This window comes from Macaca mulatta, chromosome 15, assembly GCF_049350105.2.
Source record: "Macaca mulatta isolate MMU2019108-1 chromosome 15, T2T-MMU8v2.0, whole genome shotgun sequence".
Lineage (NCBI taxonomy): Eukaryota > Metazoa > Chordata > Mammalia > Primates > Cercopithecidae > Macaca > Macaca mulatta.
This window is the reverse complement of record NC_133420.1, coordinates 106,028,996-106,052,325: the sequence shown is the minus strand read 5'-3', so window position 1 is coordinate 106,052,325 and position 23,330 is coordinate 106,028,996. Positions and strand designations below refer to the sequence as shown.

The window sequence follows — 23,330 nt, the reverse complement described above, 5'->3', positions numbered from 1 at the left end:
TCTCCAGATGGTGATGGGAGTAGCCAGTTTCTGCCCAAATATATTTAGAGGTTTGTTCTGGGCCAATATGATAGTGACCGCAGCCTGTGGTTACACGATCTCAGAGGACCCTGACAAAGTGCGCTCTAGGTGGTCAGGTTACAGCTTGGTTTTATACATTTTAGAGATACAGGATTACATGGAAGGTATATATTGATCTCACACAAAAGGCAGGACGTCTTAAAGAGGGGGTTACAAGTCATAAGTGGGTTTTAAGGATTCTTCAGTTGGTACTTGGTTGATAGAGGTAAGCTATGGTAAGGAATGCCTGAGTTAAGGGACTTGTGGAGGCCAAGGTTCTTCTTAAGTTAAATGAAGCCTTCTAGGTAGCAGCCTTCAGAGGGAAGAGATACTAAATGTCACTTTTTAGACTTTAATGTTGTCAGGCTCTCAGTTAATCTCTCCTGGATCCAGGAAAGGCCTAGAAAGGAAAGGCCTGGTTGCATTCATGGAGATTCTCCACAGATGCACGTTTCCCCTAGGAAACATGGCTTTGCAGGGCCATTGAGATCTGTTGGCCCTGTGGCAGCCATTTCAGAATGTCAAAGAAATATATTTTAGGGTAAAATATTCTGATTTCCTTCTGAGTCTGCTATTTGTCATAAGATGCCATACCAGAATTAGGTTGGAAAGTAAGCCATATTATATAGGGTTAATAAAAAACCTGTCTAACGAGATTTTATAATTTGTAAGGAATGATGCCCCAGGCCTCTTAGTGAGGAACTTGGAGAAGAGAGAGAAAAAAAAAAAGATCAGTGTTTAGTCCTTACATATTATTGTATGAACTGTAATTTACTCATTTTGCTGCATTCCACTGTATATACTGTAATTTCTTCATTCTACAGTAACTATACGATAATTTCTGATAATAGACCTTTGGGTTGTTTCCAGATATTTTGTTACTTTTTTTTTTTTTTTTGAGATGGAGTCTTCCTCTGTCGCCCAGGCTAGAATGCAGTGGTGCAATCTCGGCTCACTGCGACCTCTGCCTCCTGGGTTCAAGCGATTCTCCTGCCTCAGCCTTCCAAGTAGCTGGGATTACTGGTGGGCACCACCATGCCCAGCTAATTTTTGCATTTTAGTAGAGATGGGCTTTCACCATGTTGGCTAGCTAGACTGGTCTTGAACTTCTGACCTCAAGTGATCCGCCCACCTTGGCCTCCCAAAGTGCCAAGGTATTACAGGGATGAGCCACTGTGCCTGGCTTGTTTGTTATTTCTGACAGTACTGTGACAAAAATTGTTCATATTTCATGGGGCCCATTTGCAAGAGTTTCTAGGAGTATCATTACTAGGTCATAAGGCAAGTACTATGCTAAATTGTACTAGGTAATACTCTAAATTTAATTTGCCAAAGTGGTTGCACTAATGTATACACTTACCATTAGTGTATAAATGTCCTAATTATACCATATTTTCACCAAAATTTGATATAGTCAGGCTTTTAAATTTTGGCCATCTTGTCAATGTAAAAATAATATACTATGAGTATATATTTAACTTTAAAAAATGATGTTCTTATGGCTAGGCGTGGTGGCTCATGTCTGTAATCGCAGCACTCTGGGCAGCCAGGGCAGGCAGATTGCATGAGCCCAGGAGTTTGAGACCAGCCTGGGCAACATGGTGAAACCCATCTCTACAAAAAAATACAAAAATATTAGCTGAATGTGGTGGCGCATGTCTGTAGTCCCAGCTACTTGGGAGGCTGAGGTGGGAGGATGACTTGAACCTGGGAGGCAGAGGTTGCAGTGAGCCGAGACTGTGCCACTGCATTCCAGCCTGGGTGACAAGAGCGAAACTCCCTCTCAAAAATAATAATAGTAAGTAAATATAAGTAAAAATGATGTTCTGTTTTCTGGTTTTATGAATAAGTGGTCCCCAAAGTGACCTTTGGGGTCATTTTTGGAATGCAAATTGTGGATATTGTTAAGTAGAACACTATAGAATTTCAATTTTTATTTGCTTGGTAATTTGTAGTATATAAGATCTTCTGTGATATTTTTAAAAATTCAACTTGGTTTGCTTTTAGTTAATTTCAGGACATTTTGTGTGTATTATAATTTCACAGCAGTATTTATTTTGCTACTTAAAGATGGAAAAATCTAAAGCATTAAGTTGGTTTTGCTGAAAATTTTAAGTTTAATACACAAAAGTAAATTAATTGTACATCAGTCTTCTTTTCCCCCTTCTAATTGGTGCATATGTTTACTTTTACTAGTGATAAACCATTTGTATTTTGCTTGCTTAGAGAAGGATTTGTAATAAAGTAAAAACATATACAACTTTCTAAGTTAATGCCTTTTTAAAAGCCAAGAGATTGTAAATGATAGGACAGTATCCAGCGTAAGAAGGAAATAATTGTACAGAAAGACAACCTTGAAATAAGATTGGCCTCTGGTGAGAATTCTTTTGCGAATTTAAAAAACACCTTTTATGTTTTAGCACCAGTATGCATGAGCGAGTGAACCGAACAGAAAGACAATTTCGATCACTTCCAGCTAACCAACAGAAACTACTTCCTCAGTTTCTTCTTCACTTGGACAAGATCCGGAAATGCATTGATCATAATCAAGAAATACTACTGACCATTGTGAATGATTGCATACATATGTTTGAAAATAAAGAATATGGAGAAGATGTATGTGAAAGTTTGTTCTATTTGTGTTTATTTTAGGGTCAACCTCTATTTTGAGGTCTTTTAATCTTTCTGGATTTCATTTTTATATCTGGCACAGGCTATTTGCTCTACTCAGAAAGTTATAACTTAAATGTTCAGTCATTTGATTAGGCTTAATAGAACAGTATGCCAGAGACTGGATCTATTCGCTAGTTTTCCTTTTTTAAGTACTAATATAATTGTTGGGATTTTGATGCATTTTGACATAATGTTCTGTTTTGGGATATAAAGTTAGTGACTTAAATTTTTAAAAGCAACTTTACTAGCTAGAAATTAACTTCCTTTGCTTAACTCATATTTTTTCAGTGTCTTGTATCTATTGCTGTTCATCTTTTATTGTAAGAAATTATTTTCACTTATAAATCTCAAGGGACTGGCAGTACATAGAAACTGAAGTCCTCTTTTTGTATCCACAGGATGGATACAGTTGGGCCACTCCAGTGTGAGCCTCTCCATGCTGCCCCATCAATGACCTGGAGGGACTTTCTTCCCTCTCTTAGAGAGGATGTTCAGTCTCCATAGCAGCTCAGTGTGGTCCTCTCCTGAGTAAAGACTGCTTAATTATATGGTGGTTTTATGATTAATGGACCTTAATCTTTTGAGGGTAGCAGTGAGACCACCAAACTCTTTTCATTTAGGATCTCAAGCTGCACTTGAACCCCGGTTGAGGTGAGAGGCTAGTGATTTATCCACTAAACCACCTATATAGCCCCTTAGTAGCATGTCTATTTAACCATAATAAAAGTGGATTACTCTCTCAGAAGCTAATTGATGTCTGTTTTTTAAACAGGGGAATGGAAAGATTATGCCAGCATCTACATTTGACATGGATAAGTTAAAATCCACATTGAAACAGTTTGTGAGAGACTGGAGTGAAACTGGGAAAGCAGAAAGGGATGCCTGTTACCAGCCAATCATTAAAGAAATTTTAAAAAATTTTCCAAAAGAGAGATGGTAAATAGTACCTTGTTTTTAACCAAGTTTTTAAAGTGTATAAACACTTGAGTTTCTTGATAAAATGTTTCACAGCCTTGCTTCATTGTTACAGTTGCTGTGTGCCTGTATGTTTTACATGTGTAAGTGTTACATTTGTTATTGGATACTCTTTGTGAGGTTACAGTTTTTATTTTGAATAATTTTTGTGCTGGTGCTTAGGGGAAATTACTTAGAAATTAAATAATAAGGTTATATGGAAAATTATCAATGATGTGTATCTTTTTATAATTTGCTTTATGGCGAAGCAAAAAAAACGTAAACTTTTAATTCCCCTCATTGTGACATAGTTGTAAACAACTGAGGGACCTGTACCTCTGAGCAAGCAGAGATTCTTAAGTTTTTTGTGCCCTGGAACCATTGGTCAGTCTGAAGCCCATGGTCTGCTTTTCAGAATAATTTTTTTTTTTTTTTTTTTTGAGACAGTCTCACTCTCTTGCCCTGGCTGGAGTACAGTGGTGTGGTCTTAGTTCACTGCAACCTCTTGTCTCCTGGGTTCAAGTGATTCTCATACCTCAGACTCCCAAGGAGCTGGGACTGCAGGCTTGCACCACCATGCCTGGCTAATTTTTGTGTTTTTGGTAGAGACAGGGTCTCACCATGTTGGCCAGGTTGGTTTCAAACTCCTGACCTCAAGTGATCCGCCTGCATCTTCCTCCCAAAGTGCTGGGATTACAGGTGTGAGCTACCACACCTGGCCCAGAATAACAATTTTAAGTGAATAAATTTAAGTGCATAGGATTACAAAGAAAACAGTGATTTTGAAATACAGCTATCAAAATATTTAAAAAGTAAATTTGTGATGCATTTTTAAAAAATCATATATCACTTTAAATACAATTTAACTGCAAGTGTAATTACTGTATTATGAAAATGCTGAAAGGGATATATACTGTTTTGAGAACCTCAGCTAATGTGAAGTGAAAATATATGTGATTTATCTTCCTGATAAAGTCAGAGGTATTGCTAAAACTGTTGTTTGTTGTCTGCATCTGTAATTGAAGGAAAAAAAAAATCAGTTTCTGAAATTAAAATGTAATTTTTTCCTATTCTCTTCAGAGACTCAGTGAATTCTATCCACAGACCTCTTGATGGATAGAATTTAATCCACCTAACCTCAGTCCCAGATTAGGAACCCCTGATTTAGGGGTATATATTTAACGAAAGCTACTGGATGGAATTCAGTCTTATTTAAAGATATTTTAGAGCGGCTCCTTTTCCTCTCCTTCGCCTCCTTATTGATTGACAACTTTACGTTTGAGTATATGCTTTCAGAAATTTCAATACATATGTGTCTCTTCTCTCTGTTTTTTGTTGGGACATTTCATTTTATTGGTTATTATTTATTTATTTATTATTTTTATTTTTCACTGTATTCCCCAGGCTGGGGTGCAGTGGCGCTGCTCACTGCAACCTCCGCTTCCTGGGCTCAAGTGATTCTCGTGCCTTAGCCTCCCGAGTAGCTGGGATTGCAGACACCTACCACTATGCCTGGCTATTTTAACTATTTCGAAATAGCTTTAAAATTACAGATAAGTTGCATGAATTATATGGAGACCTCCTGAATTCACTTATACTTTTTACCTGAATTCACCAGTTTTTAACATTTTGCCACATTTGCTTTTATTGTTTCCTCTTCCTGCTTCCCTCCCTTCCTCTTTCCCTTGCATTATGTATGTGTATGTCTGAAACCATTGAGGAAATTTAACCCTGAATACTGTTATGTAATTTACAGTCTATATTCAAGTTTCATAATTTACTGTGGTTCATACTGATAACTCTTAATTCCAATCCCAACTCTATAGGATTCTCCTTGGTTTTCCCTCTTCTCACTTTGCTTCCAGCAACATCAGTACATTTACTTACTCGCCCAGTTGTCTACAATACACACAGAATGGTTTCAGAATTGCTTCATTCATACCTCTGTGAAAAAGAAACCTACTAAAAAGAGTTCGGGATTTGCTAATAGTTATTTTTCCCTTAGACAAGGTGGTATAGTGAATTTATTCATTGCAATTTACCCAAATTAGCTCTCCCTTCAATCCCCAGCCCCCTAGTGTTTTATCCCTTCCCTTTATTCTATACCCCATTTGGATAATCAGTATCATTGGCATCTTGTTTATTCATGCTTTTATTCTTTTTTTTTTTTTTTTTTAAAGAAAATAAGTAGATGTGTTTTTTTTCCTCTCTCTCTCTCTCTCTTTTTTTTTTGGACACAAAGTGTTGCTCTGTCATCCAGGCTGTAGTACAGTGTTGTTATCATAGCCCACTCTAGCCTTAAACTCCTGGGCTCAAGTACTACTCCCACCTCAGCCTCCCAGCTAATTTTTAAATATTTTTTGTAGAGACAGGGGTCTTGCTATGTTGAACAGGCTGGTCTTGAACTCCTGGCCTCAAGTGATCCTCCTGCCTCTGCCTCCCAAAATGTTGGGATTACAGGCATAAACTACCATGCCTGACTTTTTTGTTTTTCTTTATAATTACCCCCTTTGGTCATCCACAAAAGATAGTATACCATACATTTATTCTGTACCTTGCTTTTTTCACTTAGTGTCTTCTGGAAATAGCTATACTATCAGTTCATAGAGCTCTTCAGTCATTTTTTTTTCCCCAGCTGAAGATTATTCTGTTATTTGGATGTATCATAGTTTATTCAACCAACTTTCTCTTACATTAGGCTATTTAGGTAGTTGGCAGTATCTAGCAATTATACATAATGTTAAAATTAATAACTTTATGCATATGTATTTTTATATTATTGGAGGTATAACTTTAATTATTTAAAAATAACTTTATTTGATAATCTTTTAAAGAATCCATAATATAATTTCAGAACTAATTTATTCTGATTTCCCCTTACCAAATTTTAGAATATAAATAATGCCAAAGGGTTTGTTTATTTTTCTTTGCAGCAGTTCCTGACCAGTCCATGGTGAGAAATATCAGTTGGCACTTAATTGCATCATAACAAATTATACCCAGTAAGGATGATTTTTCAGGTCTCAGTGCGTGGGTTATGGAAATTTTCCATCATGCATTTTTTTCTGCTGCAATTATAGGGCCTATATGTACTTATGAGAATTGGAGCTAATATCAAAGACAAAAAATGGTGGGGCCCTTTCCCCAACAGTCCACCAAGTTTTGAGGAAAAGAAGTATCAGTTGAAATAGCTCTGAAGAATTTATCTTCCTGGTTCTGATAAGTAGATCTCATGGTCTCTGATTTAACAATACATGTAGATAAGATTTTTTAAAAACACAGTGTAACAACTTGAACTTTCCCATGCAAACTCTGTAACCCACTGTCAACATGGTTCTGTATTTGGGCATGGATCATCCTGAAGAAAAATGCAGCTCTAATTTTTAAAAAACTCTTAAAACTTGAAGACCTGGCCAGGCATGGTGGCTCACACCTGTAATACCAGCACTTAGACTGAGCCGGATGGATCACTTGAGGTCAAGAGTTCAAGACCAGCCTGGCTAACATGGAGAAATCCCGTCTCTACTAAAAATACAAAAATTAGCTGGGCATGGTGGTGCACACCTGTAATCCTAGCTACTCGGGAGTCTGAGGCAGGAGAATTGTTTGAACCCAGGAGGCGGAGGTTGCAGTGAGCCAAGATCATGCCACTGAACTCCAGCCTGGCCAATAGAGCAAGGGCTGTCTCAAAGGAAAAAAAAAAAAAACTTGAAGACCTTCGGTGCCTGGGCTCTTAACTGACCCAGCATATTAATGTACATTTAGAGCTCAGATATAAGTGATATTCAATCACATCTCAAATGGTCAAGGATATATAGTATTTGGCATCAAGACCTTGAAGCTCGCATTTGCTAGCAGAAAAATCCTTAGATAGTTCCTTTCATAGGGTATGTGTGCCGGAGAGTGTATCTTTAATTTAAATTCCTAGAAGTGGGATTGCTGCATAACACATTGATTTCAGTTTCTATAGGTCAGGAGTTTAGGCTTGGCTTAACTGGTTCTTCTGGGTAGGAGCTTACAAGGCAGTGATCCAGATGTCTGCTGGGCTGTGTTTTCACCTGGAGACTTGACTGGGGAAGACTCTGTCACTCATGTTTCATTTTGTTTAACTGCAGTTGTAGTACTGAGGCAGAATTGTTTTCATTGTGACTGTAGGACTGAGGGTCTTAGCTGCTCTCTGTTCGTCAGTTGGAAGTCTGCCTCATCTCCTAGAGGTAACCCGCAGTTCCTTGTCTTTCCCAAAAGGACCACTTCATCAAGCCAGCAAGGAGGGTGTCTATATCAAGCAAGCTGTCAACCGTCTTACAGTGTTGAACGGTCATAGAGCTGGGTGTCAAGGCTCATGTCTATAATCCCAGTACTTTGAGAGACCAAGATGGGAGAATCACTTGAGGCCAGGAATTTAAGACCAACTTGGGCAACATAGTGAGACCTCATCTCTACTAAAAATTTAAAAATTAGCCAGGTGAGGTGGCATGCACCTGTATAGTCCTAGCTACTCTGGAGGCAGACACCAGGTGAGGGGATCATTGGAGCCCAGGAGTTCAAAGTTGCAGTGATAACATTACTGCATTCCATCCTGGGCAACAGAGCAAGAGCCTGTCTCAATAATAATAATAATGACAATCATAGGAGGGACATCTCATCACCTTTGCTATATTCTGTTGGTTAGAAGCAAGACATGGGGACCAGGAAGTAGGGAGCGTGGGAGCACCACTACAGCGCCTGCCTGCCATAGTCATTACTATATTCTTCTATAAGGGTTTTACTGTTTTTTCTGTTTACTGGCAATGTGTGAAAATGCCTGTTTATGCACAGCCCTAACAAATACTGTAGTTTTAAGCTTTTGACCTTTTGCCAGCCTGATGGGTGGGAAATTGTATATTCACATAGTCTTAATTTGCATTTCTCTTATGAGTGAAACTGTCTTCATATGTTAAAGGGTCATGTTAACTTTTTTTTTTATTTTGAGAATTATATATTTATGTCTTTTCCCCTCAGTTTTTTATTGAGGCGAATTGCATATAACAAAAGTAATCATTTTAAATAAATCAGTGGCATTCAGTACTTTCACAGTATTGTACATCTACCACCACTGTGTAGGTCCAAAACATTTCATCAACCTGGAATAAAACCTCATACCCATTAAGCAGTTACTCCCCATTCTCCCCACTCTGCCTCCACCTTTTTTATTTAGCAGTTTGACTGTGAGGTGTCTTAAATGTGGTTTCCTTTGTATTTATCTTGGTTGGGGTTTGCTAGTGTCTTGGGGTTTGGGTAGATCTATATCATCAATTCAGAAATGCTTTGCTATTATCTCTTCACATTACTTCTCTATCATTTTCTCTAATTCTTTCTCTTCTGGTACTCCAGTTACATGTATATTAAGTATTAAACCATTTCATGTCATCTCTTAGGTTTCACATGACTCTTTCCACACACTCTTTCTCCTCCCAGCCCTTTATAGTATAATTTGGATAATTTCTGTTAAGCTAACTTCAACTTCACTGATTATTTATTATGCTAATCTGCTGATAAGTCCTTTGAAAGAGTTCTTGGCCTGGGGTGGTAACTCACACCTATAATCCCAGCACTTTGGGAGGCTGAGGTGAGTGGATCACTTGAGGTCAGGAGTTCAAGACCAGCCTGGCCAACATGATGAAACCCTGCCTCTACTAAAAATAGAAAAATTAGCTGGGTGTGGTGGTGTGCCCCTATAATCCCAGCTACTTGGGAGGCTGAGGCAGGAGAATACCTTGAACCCAAGAGGCAGAGGTTGCAGTGAGCTGAGATCATGCCATTGCATTCTAGCCTGGGCAGCAAGAGCAAAACTCCATCTCAAAAAAAAAGAAAAGAATTTCTTCTTTCTTTCTTTCTTTTTTTTTTTTTAAATAAGAGAGTTTAAAAAAAGAGTTTTTTTTTTAACTCTCTTATACTCATTTTTTGATTTTTTAAAAAATTTCTAGCACTTACATATATATCTGCAGCCATACACATATACTCTCTGCTGTCTCTACCGAAATTCTCTTTTTGTATATGTGATCTACATTTTGCACTAGATGCTTTAACATACTTTTCATGGATATTTTAAAATCCCTACCTGATGATTCTTACATTCTGTTTGTGTGACTGTTTTCTTGAAGCCTTCCTTATAACAATGAGGTCCACATTATCTTGCTTCCTTGCATGTTTCTTAATTTTTTTTAATTGAATACCAGACATTGTATGTAAAGGAATAGTAGACAATAAAGTAATATTAATGACCAGAAAAAAATCATTTCTCCTTAGTCTTATTAGGCCACTAGTGGGCTGGGGGATGGGGGGAAGGGGTGGTGCTGACTGAATCATTAAGTGATTTTAATTTCTAGTATATTTGCATGTATTAGCTGCTTCTAATAATCACTTATTTTTCCATAAGTCTTGCATCTAGAAATATGGCAATGCAGGAATATTATTGCTTTCTGAGGTTTCATATGCATCTCACCTTTTATGTTTGATGATTTTAACATTTTTCCTGCATCAGAGTAGTAGGAATATCTTTGCAACGTTAAGAAATACTTGGTATGGGTTACTTACAACGAAAAAAAAAAAAGAAATACTTGGGCTGGGCATGGTGGCAAACACCAGTAGTCCCAGCCACTCAGGAGGCTGAGGCAGGAGGATTGCTTGAGCCCAGGAGTTCAGGGGTGTAGTGTGCTGTGTGCTCTGATTGCACCTCTAATAGCCACTGCACCCCAGCCTGGGCAGCATTGCAAAGACTTATCTCTAAAGTTGAAAAGAATTTAAAAAATAAACTAAAGTTTTTATAGTTTTAATTCCCAAGTTTAGGTCTTTGATCCATTTTGAGTTAATTTTTATATGTGGTTAAGGTAGTAATCCAACTTCATTCTTTTGCATATGGATATCCAGTTTTTCCAGTACATTTGTTTAAAAAACAAAAACAAAAAGAAAGACTGTCCTTTCCCGATTGAATGGTAGACTTGTTGAAAACTAGTGGACCATATATGTGGGTTTTTTCTGTACTCTGTATTCTGTTTCATTGGTCTGTATGTTTGTCCTTATGCCATAACATACTATTTTAATTGCCGTAGATTTATAAATTTCAAAGTCAGGAAGTGTGAGTCCTCCTTTGTTGTTTTTCAAGATTATTTTGGGGCCCTCTTGTAATTCTTGTGAATTTCAGGTTTTTTCATTTCTGCAGAAAAGGTTGTTGGAATTTTGATTAAGGATTGTGCTGAATATATAGATTGCTTTGGGTAGTACTGAGGTCTTGACAATGTTAAATCTTACACATTATCACAGTATGTCTTTCCATCTATTTAGAGCTTAATTTCTCTCAGCAGTGTTTTGTAGTTTTCAGTGTATAGGTCTTTCACTTTGGTTAGATTTATTTGTATGTGGTCGGGCATGGTGGCTCATGCCTGTAATCCCAGCACTTTGGGAGGCTGAGGCAGGTGGATCACAGGGTCAGGAGTTCAAGACCAGCCTGGCCAACATGGTGAAACCCCATCTCTACTAAAATACAAAAAGTAGCTGGGCATGGTGGCATGCGCCTGTAATTGCAGGTACTTGGAAGGCTGAGGCAGAAGAATCGCTTGAACTCAGGAGGTGGAGGTTGCAGTGAGCTGAGATCGTGCCATTGCACTCCAGCCTGGGCAATAGAGTGAGACACAGTCTCAAGAAAAAAAAAAAAAAAAGATTTATCTGTATGTATATAATTCCTTTCAATCAAACTTATCCAACCCATGGCCAGTGGGCTGCCTGCGGCCCAGGACAGCTTTGAATGTGGCCCAGCACAAATTTGTAAACTTTCTTAAAACATTGTGACGGTTTTTTAAATTTTTTATTTTTTTAAGTTCATCAGCTGTTGTTATTTTATGTGTGGCCCAAGACAATTCTTCCAATGTGGCCCAGGGAAGCCAAAAGATTCGACATCCCTGTGTTAGATGCTATTATAAATGGAATTGCTTTCTTAATTTACTTTTCAGAATTTTTGTTGCTGGTGTAGTAGAAACACAACTGATTTTTGTGTGTTGATCTTGTACCTTGTAATCTTGCTTTTTAGCTCTATTAACTTTCTTAGGGATACTTTGTGGATCACATTATGCAAAAAAAGATAGTTTTTACCTTTTCCTTTCCAATTTGAATGCCTTTTGTTTCCTTGTTTCTGTTCTTAGGGAGAAAGCTTTCAGTCTTTCACCATTGAGTAGCTGTGGGACTTTCATAAATACCCTTTATCATGTTGAAGAATTTTCTTAGTTTTTTTTTTTCTAAAGGCAGGGTCTCGCTCTGTCACCCAGGCTGGAGTGCAGTGGCACGATCTTGGCTCACTGCAACCTCTACCTCCTGGGTTCAAGCGATTCTCCTGCCTCAGCCTCCCGAGTAGCTGGGATTACAGGCGCCCACCACCACACCTGGCTAATTTTTGTATTTTCAGTAGAGACGGGGTTTCACCATATTGGTCAGGCTGATCTCAAACTCTTGACCTCAAGTGATCCGCCCACCTTGGCCTCCCAAAGTGCTGGGATTATAGGTGTGAGCCACCATGCCCAGCCAAATTTTCTTAAGTTTTCTAAAGGTTTTTCTGATAGAGTGCTGAATTTTGTCAAATATCTTTTTTGCATCAGTTGAGATGATATGTTTTTTCTTCCATTAATGTGATATATTTCATCAATTGATTTTCTTATGTTGAACCACCCTTGCATTCCTGGGATAAATTCCACTTGGTCATGGTAAATAATCTTTTAAATAAATACTGTTGTTTCCAAAAAGATGTTATATTCTTAAAGTTTCTAGTTGGTATTCTCTCTCAGTAGATATATTCAGTGCCCTGCTTTATAAAGTAATAGATACTAGTTTAATACTTTCTATAAAGTCCAGGTATACCTCAAAATTCAAAATATCTGTTGTTGAAATATATGTAGGTTTTAATTGATAAGGCTTTTAATAGAAATGTACCAAAGTTTGAGTGAATGTTGGAGGCTGAATGTGAAACATTTATATCAACATCATTTTTGGCACTTAAAACATGACTTTGTTTAGACTCAGTGATTACAGAATCATGTATGAGACCATTAATTAGTATAACAGGGTCAGCAATACTAAAAGGGCATGCCATTGTTAAAGATAATTAGTGAGGCCGGGCGCGGTGGCTCACGCCTGTAATCCCTGCACTTTGGGAGGCCGAGGCAGGCAGATCACGAGGTCAGTAGATCGAGACCATCCTGGCTAACACGGTGAAACCCCGTCTCTACTAAAATACAAAAAATTAGCCGGGCGCAGTGGCGGGCGCCTGTAGTCCCAGCTACTCCGGAGGCTGAGGCAGGAGAATGGCGCGAACCCGGGAGACGGAGCTTGCAGTGAGCCGAGATGGTGCCACTGCACTCCAGCCTGGGCGACAGAGTGAAGATTCCGCCTCAAAAAAAAAAAAAAAAAAAAAAAGATAATTAGTGAACTAGCACACACTGTTACTTTTCCATTGTTATAGTTACTTGACAAAATGTAAACTGGTGAGGAAAGGATGAGTTAACTCTAAATGGTAACAATAGGTTATTTTTAAAATAAAAATAATTTAAAACCATTCTAAATAAGTAAAACATTTTACAGGATTTAAAACTTAAAAGGTTTCAAGGGATATATACTCTCCTTCCCATAACTGTTCTTCATAACTGTTCCTCAGTTACCCAGTTTCCTTTCCTGAAAGTAATTGTTACAAAAGTGGATAGGTATATATAAACTTTAAATGAAGTACCTTGAAATGTAATATCTATTGCACTTCTTTTTGGTTATATTTCTTTGTATGTTATTTGTTTTACTTACTTGATTTAGATTGATTTCCTTATAGTAGATAAGGTAAGCTATCAAAAAAACCTAAACAGGAAACCTAATAAAACACAGTAAAGGCTGCATCCATATTGAAATCATAGCTTTGCCAGAATAAGTAAACCCTAGAGCCTGGAAAAGGGGTATTAGGCCGGGTGTGGTGGCTCATGCCTGTAATCCCAGCACTTTGGGAGGCCAAGATGGGTGGAACACTTGGGGTCAGGAGTTCAAGACCACCCTGTCCAACACGGTGAGACCTCGCCTCTACTAAAAATACAAAAATTAACTGGGTGTGGTGGCGCACACTTGTAATCCCAGTTACCTGGGAGGCCAAGGCAGGAGAATCGCTTGAACCTGGGAGGTGGAGGTTGCAGTGAGCCGAGATCGAGCTACTGCACTCCAACCTGAGCAACAGAGTGAGACTCCATCTCAAAAAAAAAAGAAAAAAAAAAAGAAAGAAAAGGGTCATTAATTGTAGCCCCTCAGAATCCAGGTTGATGCTAGATAAATTCTCGTCAACTTTATGTCTTTCAGATAAATTTCTAGGACTCTGTTTATGCCACAGTAAGTACCTGGGGAATTTAAATGTCTTTATACTCAGGCTGGAGTTAACACAAATTTATGTCAGCTAGCCTTTTATTTTGTGTGTGTGTGTGTGTGTGTGTGTTTAAATTTCACTGAAGGCCTTTTCTGATTGAACTGCCTATAGAAGAACATATACTTAATGAAATATGTGTAGAATTAACTATATTTGTGGTCATTAAAATATTTTTCCTAAGGAAACACATAAATCATTTTCTCCATTTGTCTATGTTTATAGAGTTTTTAATATGCCTGAGTTTGCAAGCACAAGCAGCTTTGAAGCCACAGATTGACTTGCTTTTGTGTGGAGTCTGTTTGTTAATTAAGGAAATGCTGTTTTCGTTGTGCTGAATTTCAAATGCTTCAGTAGTTATTATCCTCTGGTTTGTTTTTGTTTTAAATAGGATTTGAACACTAGTGAGCAATTGCTTATTGAAATTTACAATATATATGTTTTTAATTTAAAGAATGAGCTTAGGGTTTAAACCTTTCTCTCATATGTGAGCATAAACATAATGTAATAACTCTTCTTAATTGATGGTCAGACCAGTATGTATTGAGATTTTTAAAAAAAATTTTCCAAGTGAATGTCTAATTATTTAAATATAAGAATTCAGTGTTGTAAAGCTTATAGTAGGTAAGGAAATATAGATTCTTAAGTTTGCATCCTGTCTGGAAGGAAGGCTAACATGTCAAATCACATTTTTTGAGTCTAAAAGTTGCTGGACTATATTTTTTAGATCTTAATTTCATTAGCCCCTTCAATTTTAGAAGACTTTGAAGTGATTTGTAGGGGGAAATCTGTTATTTCTTTGCATTTTAATATATATACACAAACACTCCAAAAAGATACTGATGCACTACTGACTGGTTGAATTCATTTTTTCTTTTATATAGTTGAGCATTAGGAAAAAAATACTCTGAGCTCTAAAGAGGCATTTTTTTCCCACTTAAGATAAAATAAATAATGTAAATTATAGTTCATGAAAAGATTATTTTAGCTAGGAGAACTCATTTTAAAAAAGAAAATGGAGGAAATTGGAGGAAATGTAGACTGCCAAATAGTGCAGGTGGTAGTTTGGAAACTAAAGATAGATTTCTCCCTCATCCTGAAAGCCCTCCTAGACCAAAGACAAGTATGTGTTTCATATTTCTTTCAAGTCAAGATTTCAAGTGCTTACAGATCTAGAGGAATAACACAGTAGAAAACCACTCAGCATTCATAACCCAGTAGACAAATGCTGTAAATAAATCACAGAAAAAGGTATACAGGACACTCAATCTCATAAGGAAATGCAAATGTAAAAACCACCTTAAGATGCCATTTTTTCCTTACTGCAAAGGTTTAAAAGTTAGATAACTATTAGTGAAGGTGTGAGGAAGCATAAATACGTTGCTGGTGGAAGAATAAATTAGCAAAAAATTACGTAGAACAATTTGGCTTATTTGTCAAAATTCAAATGCAAATTTTGGCCAGGTGCCATGGCTCACGCCTGTAATCCCAGCACTTTGGAAGGCTGGAGTAGGTGGATCACCTGAGGTCAGGAGTTCAAGACCAGCCTCGCTAACATGCGAAACCTGTCTCTACTAATAATATAAAAAATTAGCTGGGTGTGGCGGCATGGGCCTGTAGTCCCAGCTATTCAGGAGGCTGAGGCAGGAGAATCACTTTAACCCTGGAGGTGGAGGTTGCAGTGAGTCAGGATCGTGCCACTGCACTCTAGCCTGGGCGACAGAGCAAGACTTTGTCTCAAACAAAACAAAACAAAAAACAAATGCATATCTTGATTCTTGAAGTTCAATTTAAGGGAAGTTGTTCTACACGTATATTTCTGCCTGTGAAAGTTATTCATGCCACTACATTAGTGTAGTGTGGGAAGTACAATTTTTCCAAATAAAAAGGAGTTATTCATTCTAAGGGTATTAGTTTTAACATTATGATAATGAAAGATTGGAAACAGTGTAAATGTCCTTAATTAGGAGATTTTGATAAATTATATTACAGTCATGCAGTGAGTTAAGGAAACTCTGTGTACTGCTATGAAAGAGATTTGGGGTATTGTATTAGATCAGGGGTTGGCAGATGTTTTCTTGAAGTGCCAGACAGTAAATGTTTTAGGCTTTGCCGGCAATGTGTTCTGTTGAGACTGCTTAGCGCCTTGTTGTAGGAATGTAGCAATAAACAATTCTTAGATGAGTGAATATGGCTGTGTTTCAGTAAAACTTCATTTACAGTGACAGGTGACTGGCCTGTAAGCCATAGTTGCGGTACGTGTTAAGTGAATGATGCACAGTGAAGAACCTTGGTATGTAAACTATAATAGAAGTATGAATGAATTGTTGAAAGCATAGAGAAGAGAGTTCAGGGAACTTTGCCTGGGATATTTAGGAAATATAGATGAAGTGATAATTTATAATGATAAGGTAATAATTTGAGTTTCTGTGGGTAAAAGCTCTAAATATTAACATGAGAAAGTCTTTTCGGGGATCAGTGAGAAGTTATCTGGCTGAAATAAAGAGTTCCTTGTTGGGAGTTGATGAAGAGGTAAGTTAGGAGGTGTTAAACACTCTTGATTTATAGTCCATTTTCTATGATGAATAAAAAAAATTTTGGCTGGGTGTGGTGGCTTACGCCTGTAATCCCAGCACTTTGGGAGGCCATGGTGGGTAGGTTGCTTGAGCCCCTCAGGAGTTCAAGACCAGCCTGGGCAACACGGCGAAACCCCATCTCTTAAAAAGTATAAAAATTAGCTGAGCATGGTGGCACACACCTGTAGTCCCAGCTACTTGGGAGGCTGAGGCAGGAGGATCGTCTGAGCCTGGGAGGCAGAGGTTGTAGTGACCCGAGATGGCACTATTGCACTTCAGCCTGGGCAACAGAGCAAAACTGTCTCAAATTAAAAAAAAAAAAAAAAAGAACTTCAATACTAGCTCTGTTAAACCTTGACATTTTGCCATATTTGCTTTAGATCTTTTTTTCATATTTAAAAAAAATTTTTTTGACTGCTTCGGCAGAGCAGGGCTACGCCACAGGCAGTGTGCTCAGGGCAGCCATATTTTTTAAAAGAAGCAATTTTGTTTTTATTTTAAAAATTTTGATGTAATAGATTATTAATGAGATGTTTTTCATTACTTTTTATACTGTCTTTAAATTTGGTGTTTATTTTACACTTACAGCACGTCTCAATTTGCACTAGCCACATTTTAAGTGTTCAGTAGCCACATGTAGTTAGTGGCTTTTACTGTACTGTACTGTTTGACAGTATTCTACTGTGATTCAAAGAGAACCACTGTAGGTACTTAAAAGTTGTATTTACTTCTACCACTAGGGGTCAGCCAAGTGTCATAATATTGACCCAACAAGACAGCATTTTGTGTTGGAGTTTTAAAATTTACAACTGCAGTGCAAAGATCGTTCTGTGTGCAACAAAGGAAACCTCTGTCAAGAGCGATATTTACTGCTGGTGAAAAAGCTGGAGCAGAGAGGGTGATGGAAATGTGATCTGTGGCCTCTTTAGACACATGGGCTCCATGTCCTTACAGATGTATCCTTTCTTCTCCATTCCCGTTTGTCTTAAATAAACTGTTGAAACTTTTCCTCCTGTTATTAGGGAGATCACATTTGTAGTAAATGTACTGCTTCTCTGTATTTGTACCTTATTAACTAGGTAAACTTGTTGGCTTATTTTCGCTAAGAATCTCAAGTAGGCACCATTTGATTACTGAGCCACATATTGTATGCCTCTCTATTCCTGCTTAAAAAACAGTTCAGCCTGGTTTAAGGTTGTCTCACCATTAAGGTCTGTATTAGATTTATATTTCTTGTTCTCCACAGAAATGACCTCATAGAAATGCCCTAGACTTTATGCGGATTCATAGCAGAAATTCCCACTTAGAGTGCCTTAGTTTCATACACATCATAGTTAGAGGAACTTTTTATTATGCTGTTAATATTCCTTGTGTAAAGGCCAAATGAATAAAATCTAGCTAAGAACAAAGATTTAGGGAAAAATTTTCTCCATCTTACCCATTCATTGCATAGTTCTTGATCATTTTTTCAGTTCTATTAGTGTCTGTTAACTCTTAAGATAGGACTTTGATGTATTCTGCATTCTGTGACTTGATGATAGCCTTTCAATAGCAGTTTTAATACAAGGTACTGTTAATATATTTTCTGCCATTAGGTTGAGGTAGAGAGTTCTGTGGTTCTGTTTAGTTAAGGATAATTTGGTAAAAGCAGTCATTAAGTTAACTTTCCATAAGTTAGCAAAATAATTGTTGTTAACATTATTGGCACAGCTTTCCCTTCAGGGTAGCATAATTTCTAACTTCTGTGTGGTAATATTTTACTGGGGTCATCAGCCATTTGGAAATTGATTGCTGGTTATTTTTATATAAATATTTAAATACTATATGAATTTACTTCCAAATCCTTTTGCTTTCTGTTGCATGACTTTGATCAGATAATTAAAAAAAAAAAAAAAATTCTAAGCTGAGAACAGCCACTTGCTGGGGTAGGGCTGGAAATACATGTTATGATTGGGCAGATGGGAACTGAGAAAAGAAAGGTAATTCTGCAGAGTAGGGGTTTTGGTGGGCCTGGTAGGGAGTGAGAAGTGAGAGAGCATTAGGTCTGAGTAGCAGGCCATCATGGCAGGTCCCTTATATAAGGAATAGCACCAGAGTCCTAGAGCTATGAGTTTTCAAAAGCCCCATAGTGTTCTTTCTTTTTTATTTTGAAGTGTGACATGCAGAGGTTATATGGGCTGCTAGTAAAGTGCCCTGTTGCTGCTTGGAGCATGCCAAACTTAAAGGCCATGTAGTTAAAGATAAAAAATAATTAGTAGGAGTAGATTTGGAAATTGGATTTGATTTGTGAACCAAATTTAGGAAATACAGTAGTGAAGTTTCTTTTTACTTGACGTGATATTAGCTGATTGTATACATTTTCCTTTGGCTTCTTATAAGACTACAATTTTAGTTTCCTCGGGATTATATTGATTTGCCAAAATTCCTAAGAAAAAGCCTTGTTTTGGTAAAGCTTTTAGTTTTTTGAAAGTGGAATGATGGATCTTATGTGAAGGAAATATGTAATGGCAGTGTGGTGCTAGTAGGTAGAGATCAATTTGGTTGTGAACCTCTGGTTTGGTGTAATATATTTGTAATCATGTATGTTTAATTAGAGGGCCGTTTCCCATTTCCCCCATGAAAATACCCCTCCCTCACATTCTTGTCAACTAAAACATATAAGGATTTAGAGATATACCCGACACATTAAACTCTACATCTGTTTAACATAAACAATTGGGTTACATATACAATTCAGAAATAAAGTTATGTTGTATTTATTGTCCCGTATGATGAAGTACTTTTGTTCAAACTCTTCATGTTTAATTGGGATCCCTTGGAATAATTTGTTTTTCTAAGATGGTTGTTCAGGGTGTCAGCTTATATGAGTGACTTTATAAGTCTTCAGATGTAAGGGGACTCCTTTTTTCTGAAAAATAATTTTTGAGGGCTAAAACCCTCATTTGATACCAGAACATACATAATAATTCCTTATACCTCTTATTTTTGATATTTAGAAGTATTTCTTGATTGTGAGAAGTCAGAGTTTTAGTGAGCTTATTCTTATTGAGTAAATGAGTAAGTTTTTAGTTGTTAATATGGATTTTGTCTTTTTCTTTTTTTCTTTGAGGGGTTGGACATAATTGCCTTATTTCATTTCAGGGATCCTTCTAAAGTAAATATTCTGGTACCTGGTGCTGGACTAGGAAGACTGGCCTGGGAAATAGCTATGCTAGGTTATGCTTGTCAAGGAAATGAATGGAGTTTTTTTATGCTCTTTTCTTCCAACTTTGTACTCAACAGGTATTTAATTTATTTTTTGCTGGAAATAGTAATTTCTCAGAATCAGATTGACTTACCTATTTTCTTGAACAATTTTGAATTTGAAGATAAGTACATAGCATTTGATTATTATATCTATCACAAATGTTTCTTATGTTAAAATCAAAGTACTTGTACAAATTATCACTTGAACCAATTGCCTAGTTATTAGAATGTTGAAACAGGATGGGTAAGTGACTTTATAGAAGGTGACTGGGCATTCCATGAAATGATTTCTGTACAAAATCTTCAGGACTAAGTATGAACCAGGAAGGAGTATTTTTAAATTTATTCCTTAAGCTTCTTTACCTCCTTGTTTCTTTAGTTAAATAAGAGTTTAGTTTAGCAATTATAACTTTTTCTCCTTAATCAAGTTCTTATAAAATGGCCAAGTATACTCTCATGACTGAGTTGGAAAGATCTCTCAGAACTTGTGTGGCCTCTTTTGGAAGGCAGTGGAAAAGAATTGTTATTTTTAAAGCCAGAAGATGTACACTGAGTAGCTGCCTTGTTTAAATAATATGTTGTCTCGGATGGCAGTATGAGTTTTAGGGGGTTGGTGAAAAAGGGAAAAAGAAGAGGGTTATACAAAAAATAGATCGCAAACTGTTTTAGTTGAAACCAGTACCATTTTAAAAAACCTCGTTGGACTGTTTTAGTTGGTTTTGAAGTTTAGAAATACATTTTTAAAAATTTGAATGAACAGCAAATGTATATCTTTGAATTTACTTTTTTTCTGTCTTTAATCCATAATTGGTTGCTCATCTACATGTATATGTACATTTTCAGATAATTAGGGAAGCTGTAATAGTGACTCTTTAAATATTAATTTTATGTGCAAATCTTCAATTAAACAGTATATTTTAGCATTTAAAGTGGATTTTCTTGGTAAAATAGTTAACACCTGATTTTATACTCATATTTTGCAGATGTTCTGAAATTAATAAATACAAACTTTATCCTTGGATCCATCAGTTTAGCAATAACCGGAGATCAGCTGATCAGATTCGACCCATCTTTTTCCCTGATGTTGACCCCCATAGTCTTCCTCCTGGTTCTAACTTTTCTATGACAGCAGGAGATTTTCAAGAGATTTATTCAGAATGCAGTAAGTCAAAATCAAGCATTTAAAAAGTCTTGTCCTTTATTCTAAATTTAATGAGCCAATTTTATCCTAAGCCAAGGTTTAGATCATTTATTTTGACGGTAGAACATAAGGCATACGTCAGTGTCAATTTAGAATGTTTTTCAAGGTCATGTACAAGGCAGTGATAGGAAATAAGAAGTGTAAGATATCTACAGTCAAGAAATTTAGATATGGGCCCTATTGGGCCCATTAATACTAAGAGATACCACGTAAACAAAGTTTAAATGAGTAATGAATACCAAAAAAATGAAAGGTTATTAGTGTAAGAAGGAAGCTGTTCATAGTGAGGCTATGACTTGAAGGTTGAGAGAAATAGCATTTGAGGCAGACAGAAGTACCAAGATATGAATAAGGTGATTGGGGATGGCAGCACAGCTGTACTGTCAGGGAAAGGAAATATTTAATGGGAGATTTAATGGGATTTAATGGGAGCTATTGCTAGAAAAGTAAATTTGTTCCAGATCATGGAGGACTTTTATAGTCAGGCTGCGCAGTTGACTTCAACCTGGCAAACTGTTGAAGAAATCTGAGCTAGGCATGAGAGAAAGGGAGATGATAATTGGGAAAGAGGAGAGGGAGATTGGCAGTAAAAGGAAAACAAAATAGAATAGTGAGGGTTCAGCAAGATCATTGAGTCAATAGGTATTTGTTGAGCACCTACTAAGTACCAGGTATGTTCTAGGTGTCAAAAGAGAACAGTGAACAAAACAAAGTCCCTGTCCACAGAGAACGTCTATTCTAATAGAGAAAGTGAGGCAATAACAAATCTAATATTGTAAGGAAGAAAAAATAAGGCAGGGAAGAGGGGTTACAGAGTGACTGGGGAGAGGCTGCTGCTTTATATAGAGTTGTCAGGGAAAGCCTTTTAGAAAGCCTTTTAGAGTAGAAACTAAAAAAGAAAAAATGTGTGGCAGAGAACCTTGAAAGAGTACAGAGGCAAACCACTGAAATATTTGAAGGGAAAATGTTGCAGATGGGGAATGGCAAGGGAAGAGGATTAGGGAGTATAGAGAGTACTTGCTCTGCTCAAGGAGAAGCTAGGCTGTAGTAAGCAGTGGGTGCAGTGGTGAGAGGTCAGCCTTGAGAAGATTTGTTGAGGCAAACTTGTTGGCAGGCAGGCCATAGCAAGGACTTGGAATTGTCCTCAGAGAAACAGGATGCCATTGGAGGGCTTGAAGCAGGGGCAGCAACAACACAGATTGTTTTTATTTATTTATTTATTTATTTTACAACATAGAAAGTTTTTGTTTATTTTTCTCTGAACTCTGAGATTGGGACAACCTGTACTCTGAAGGAAGAAAGGGAGAGATGGAAGATGTTAGGTGTTGTGGATAAGGAATGAAATAATGGAAAACATCACTTAGGCAAGGAAAAGTCCCCTTTTTGTGGGGCAAGGTTTGAGAGAACAGATGATGAAGGTAATCCTCCATGGGATCAAGTGACTTTATTGCACTAGCATTTGTATAGACACCATACCTCCTAGCGGCAAATGGTGTTCTCTGGTGGGTTCCCACCCACTGCTTCTGCCTGCCCCTGGCTCCCCTTTTTCCCTGGTAATTATTCGAAGTTGTGGTAGATGTTGAGGTATTTTAATGTCATTTATTTCTCAATTGGCAACTGGTGCCTGCAGTCTTCTGAAACCTGCCAGAATTGGTGGTTAACACTAGTTTAAATTTGAATGACTATTATTTTGTTTTAAGTGATTTTAAATGAAGGCTAGAAGTTGAATAGAGGATAAACAAAGCTCTTACAAATATAATTTGGTAATAATATGTAGAGATTAGATTATAATATCAGTGTTATTGGGGATGATTTCCAAATTGATTACTTAATTAGATTATTGATATCAGTATTTCTCATAAGTGATTGTTTGGTTACTGTGACTATAGTGTTGATCAGAAGTTTAGCTTCTGTATCTCTGTCAAACATTAATACTCTGTAAAAGGTAACTGGAAAATTTAAATAATTAATTAAAAGAAAAAAGCAAAATAACATAACAGATGCAGTAATTTGATTTTTCTTCATTAGATACCTGGGACTGTATTGCTACCTGTTTCTTCATAGACACAGCTCACAATGTAATTGATTATATTGATACAATATGGAAAATACTCAAGCCAGGTGGAATTTGGATAAATCTAGGTAAGTTTTTTAGTATTTACTAACATTTTTTATATTAATCTGAGTACTTACAGCTGTATTA

The 23,330-nt window shown here is 37.0% G+C and overlaps 1 protein-coding gene across 4 annotated transcripts in view; it reads left to right on the top strand.

Annotated features, from left to right (window-relative positions):
• The window catches only part of CARNMT1 (carnosine N-methyltransferase 1), a 45,583-nt gene that overhangs the window by 8,312 nt on the left and 13,941 nt on the right, over nucleotides 1-23,330 (top strand). For all 4 annotated transcript variants that reach the window (XM_001094584.5, XM_028835252.2, XM_028835250.2 and 1 more), the window contains 5 exons: nucleotides 2,481-2,676; nucleotides 3,506-3,669; nucleotides 19,822-19,962; nucleotides 20,910-21,088; nucleotides 23,156-23,269. In XM_001094584.5, coding sequence (XP_001094584.2) covers nucleotides 2,481-2,676; nucleotides 3,506-3,669; nucleotides 19,822-19,962; nucleotides 20,910-21,088; nucleotides 23,156-23,269 — 794 coding nt within the window. The remainder of the gene's footprint in view (nucleotides 1-2,480; nucleotides 2,677-3,505; nucleotides 3,670-19,821; nucleotides 19,963-20,909; nucleotides 21,089-23,155; nucleotides 23,270-23,330) is intronic.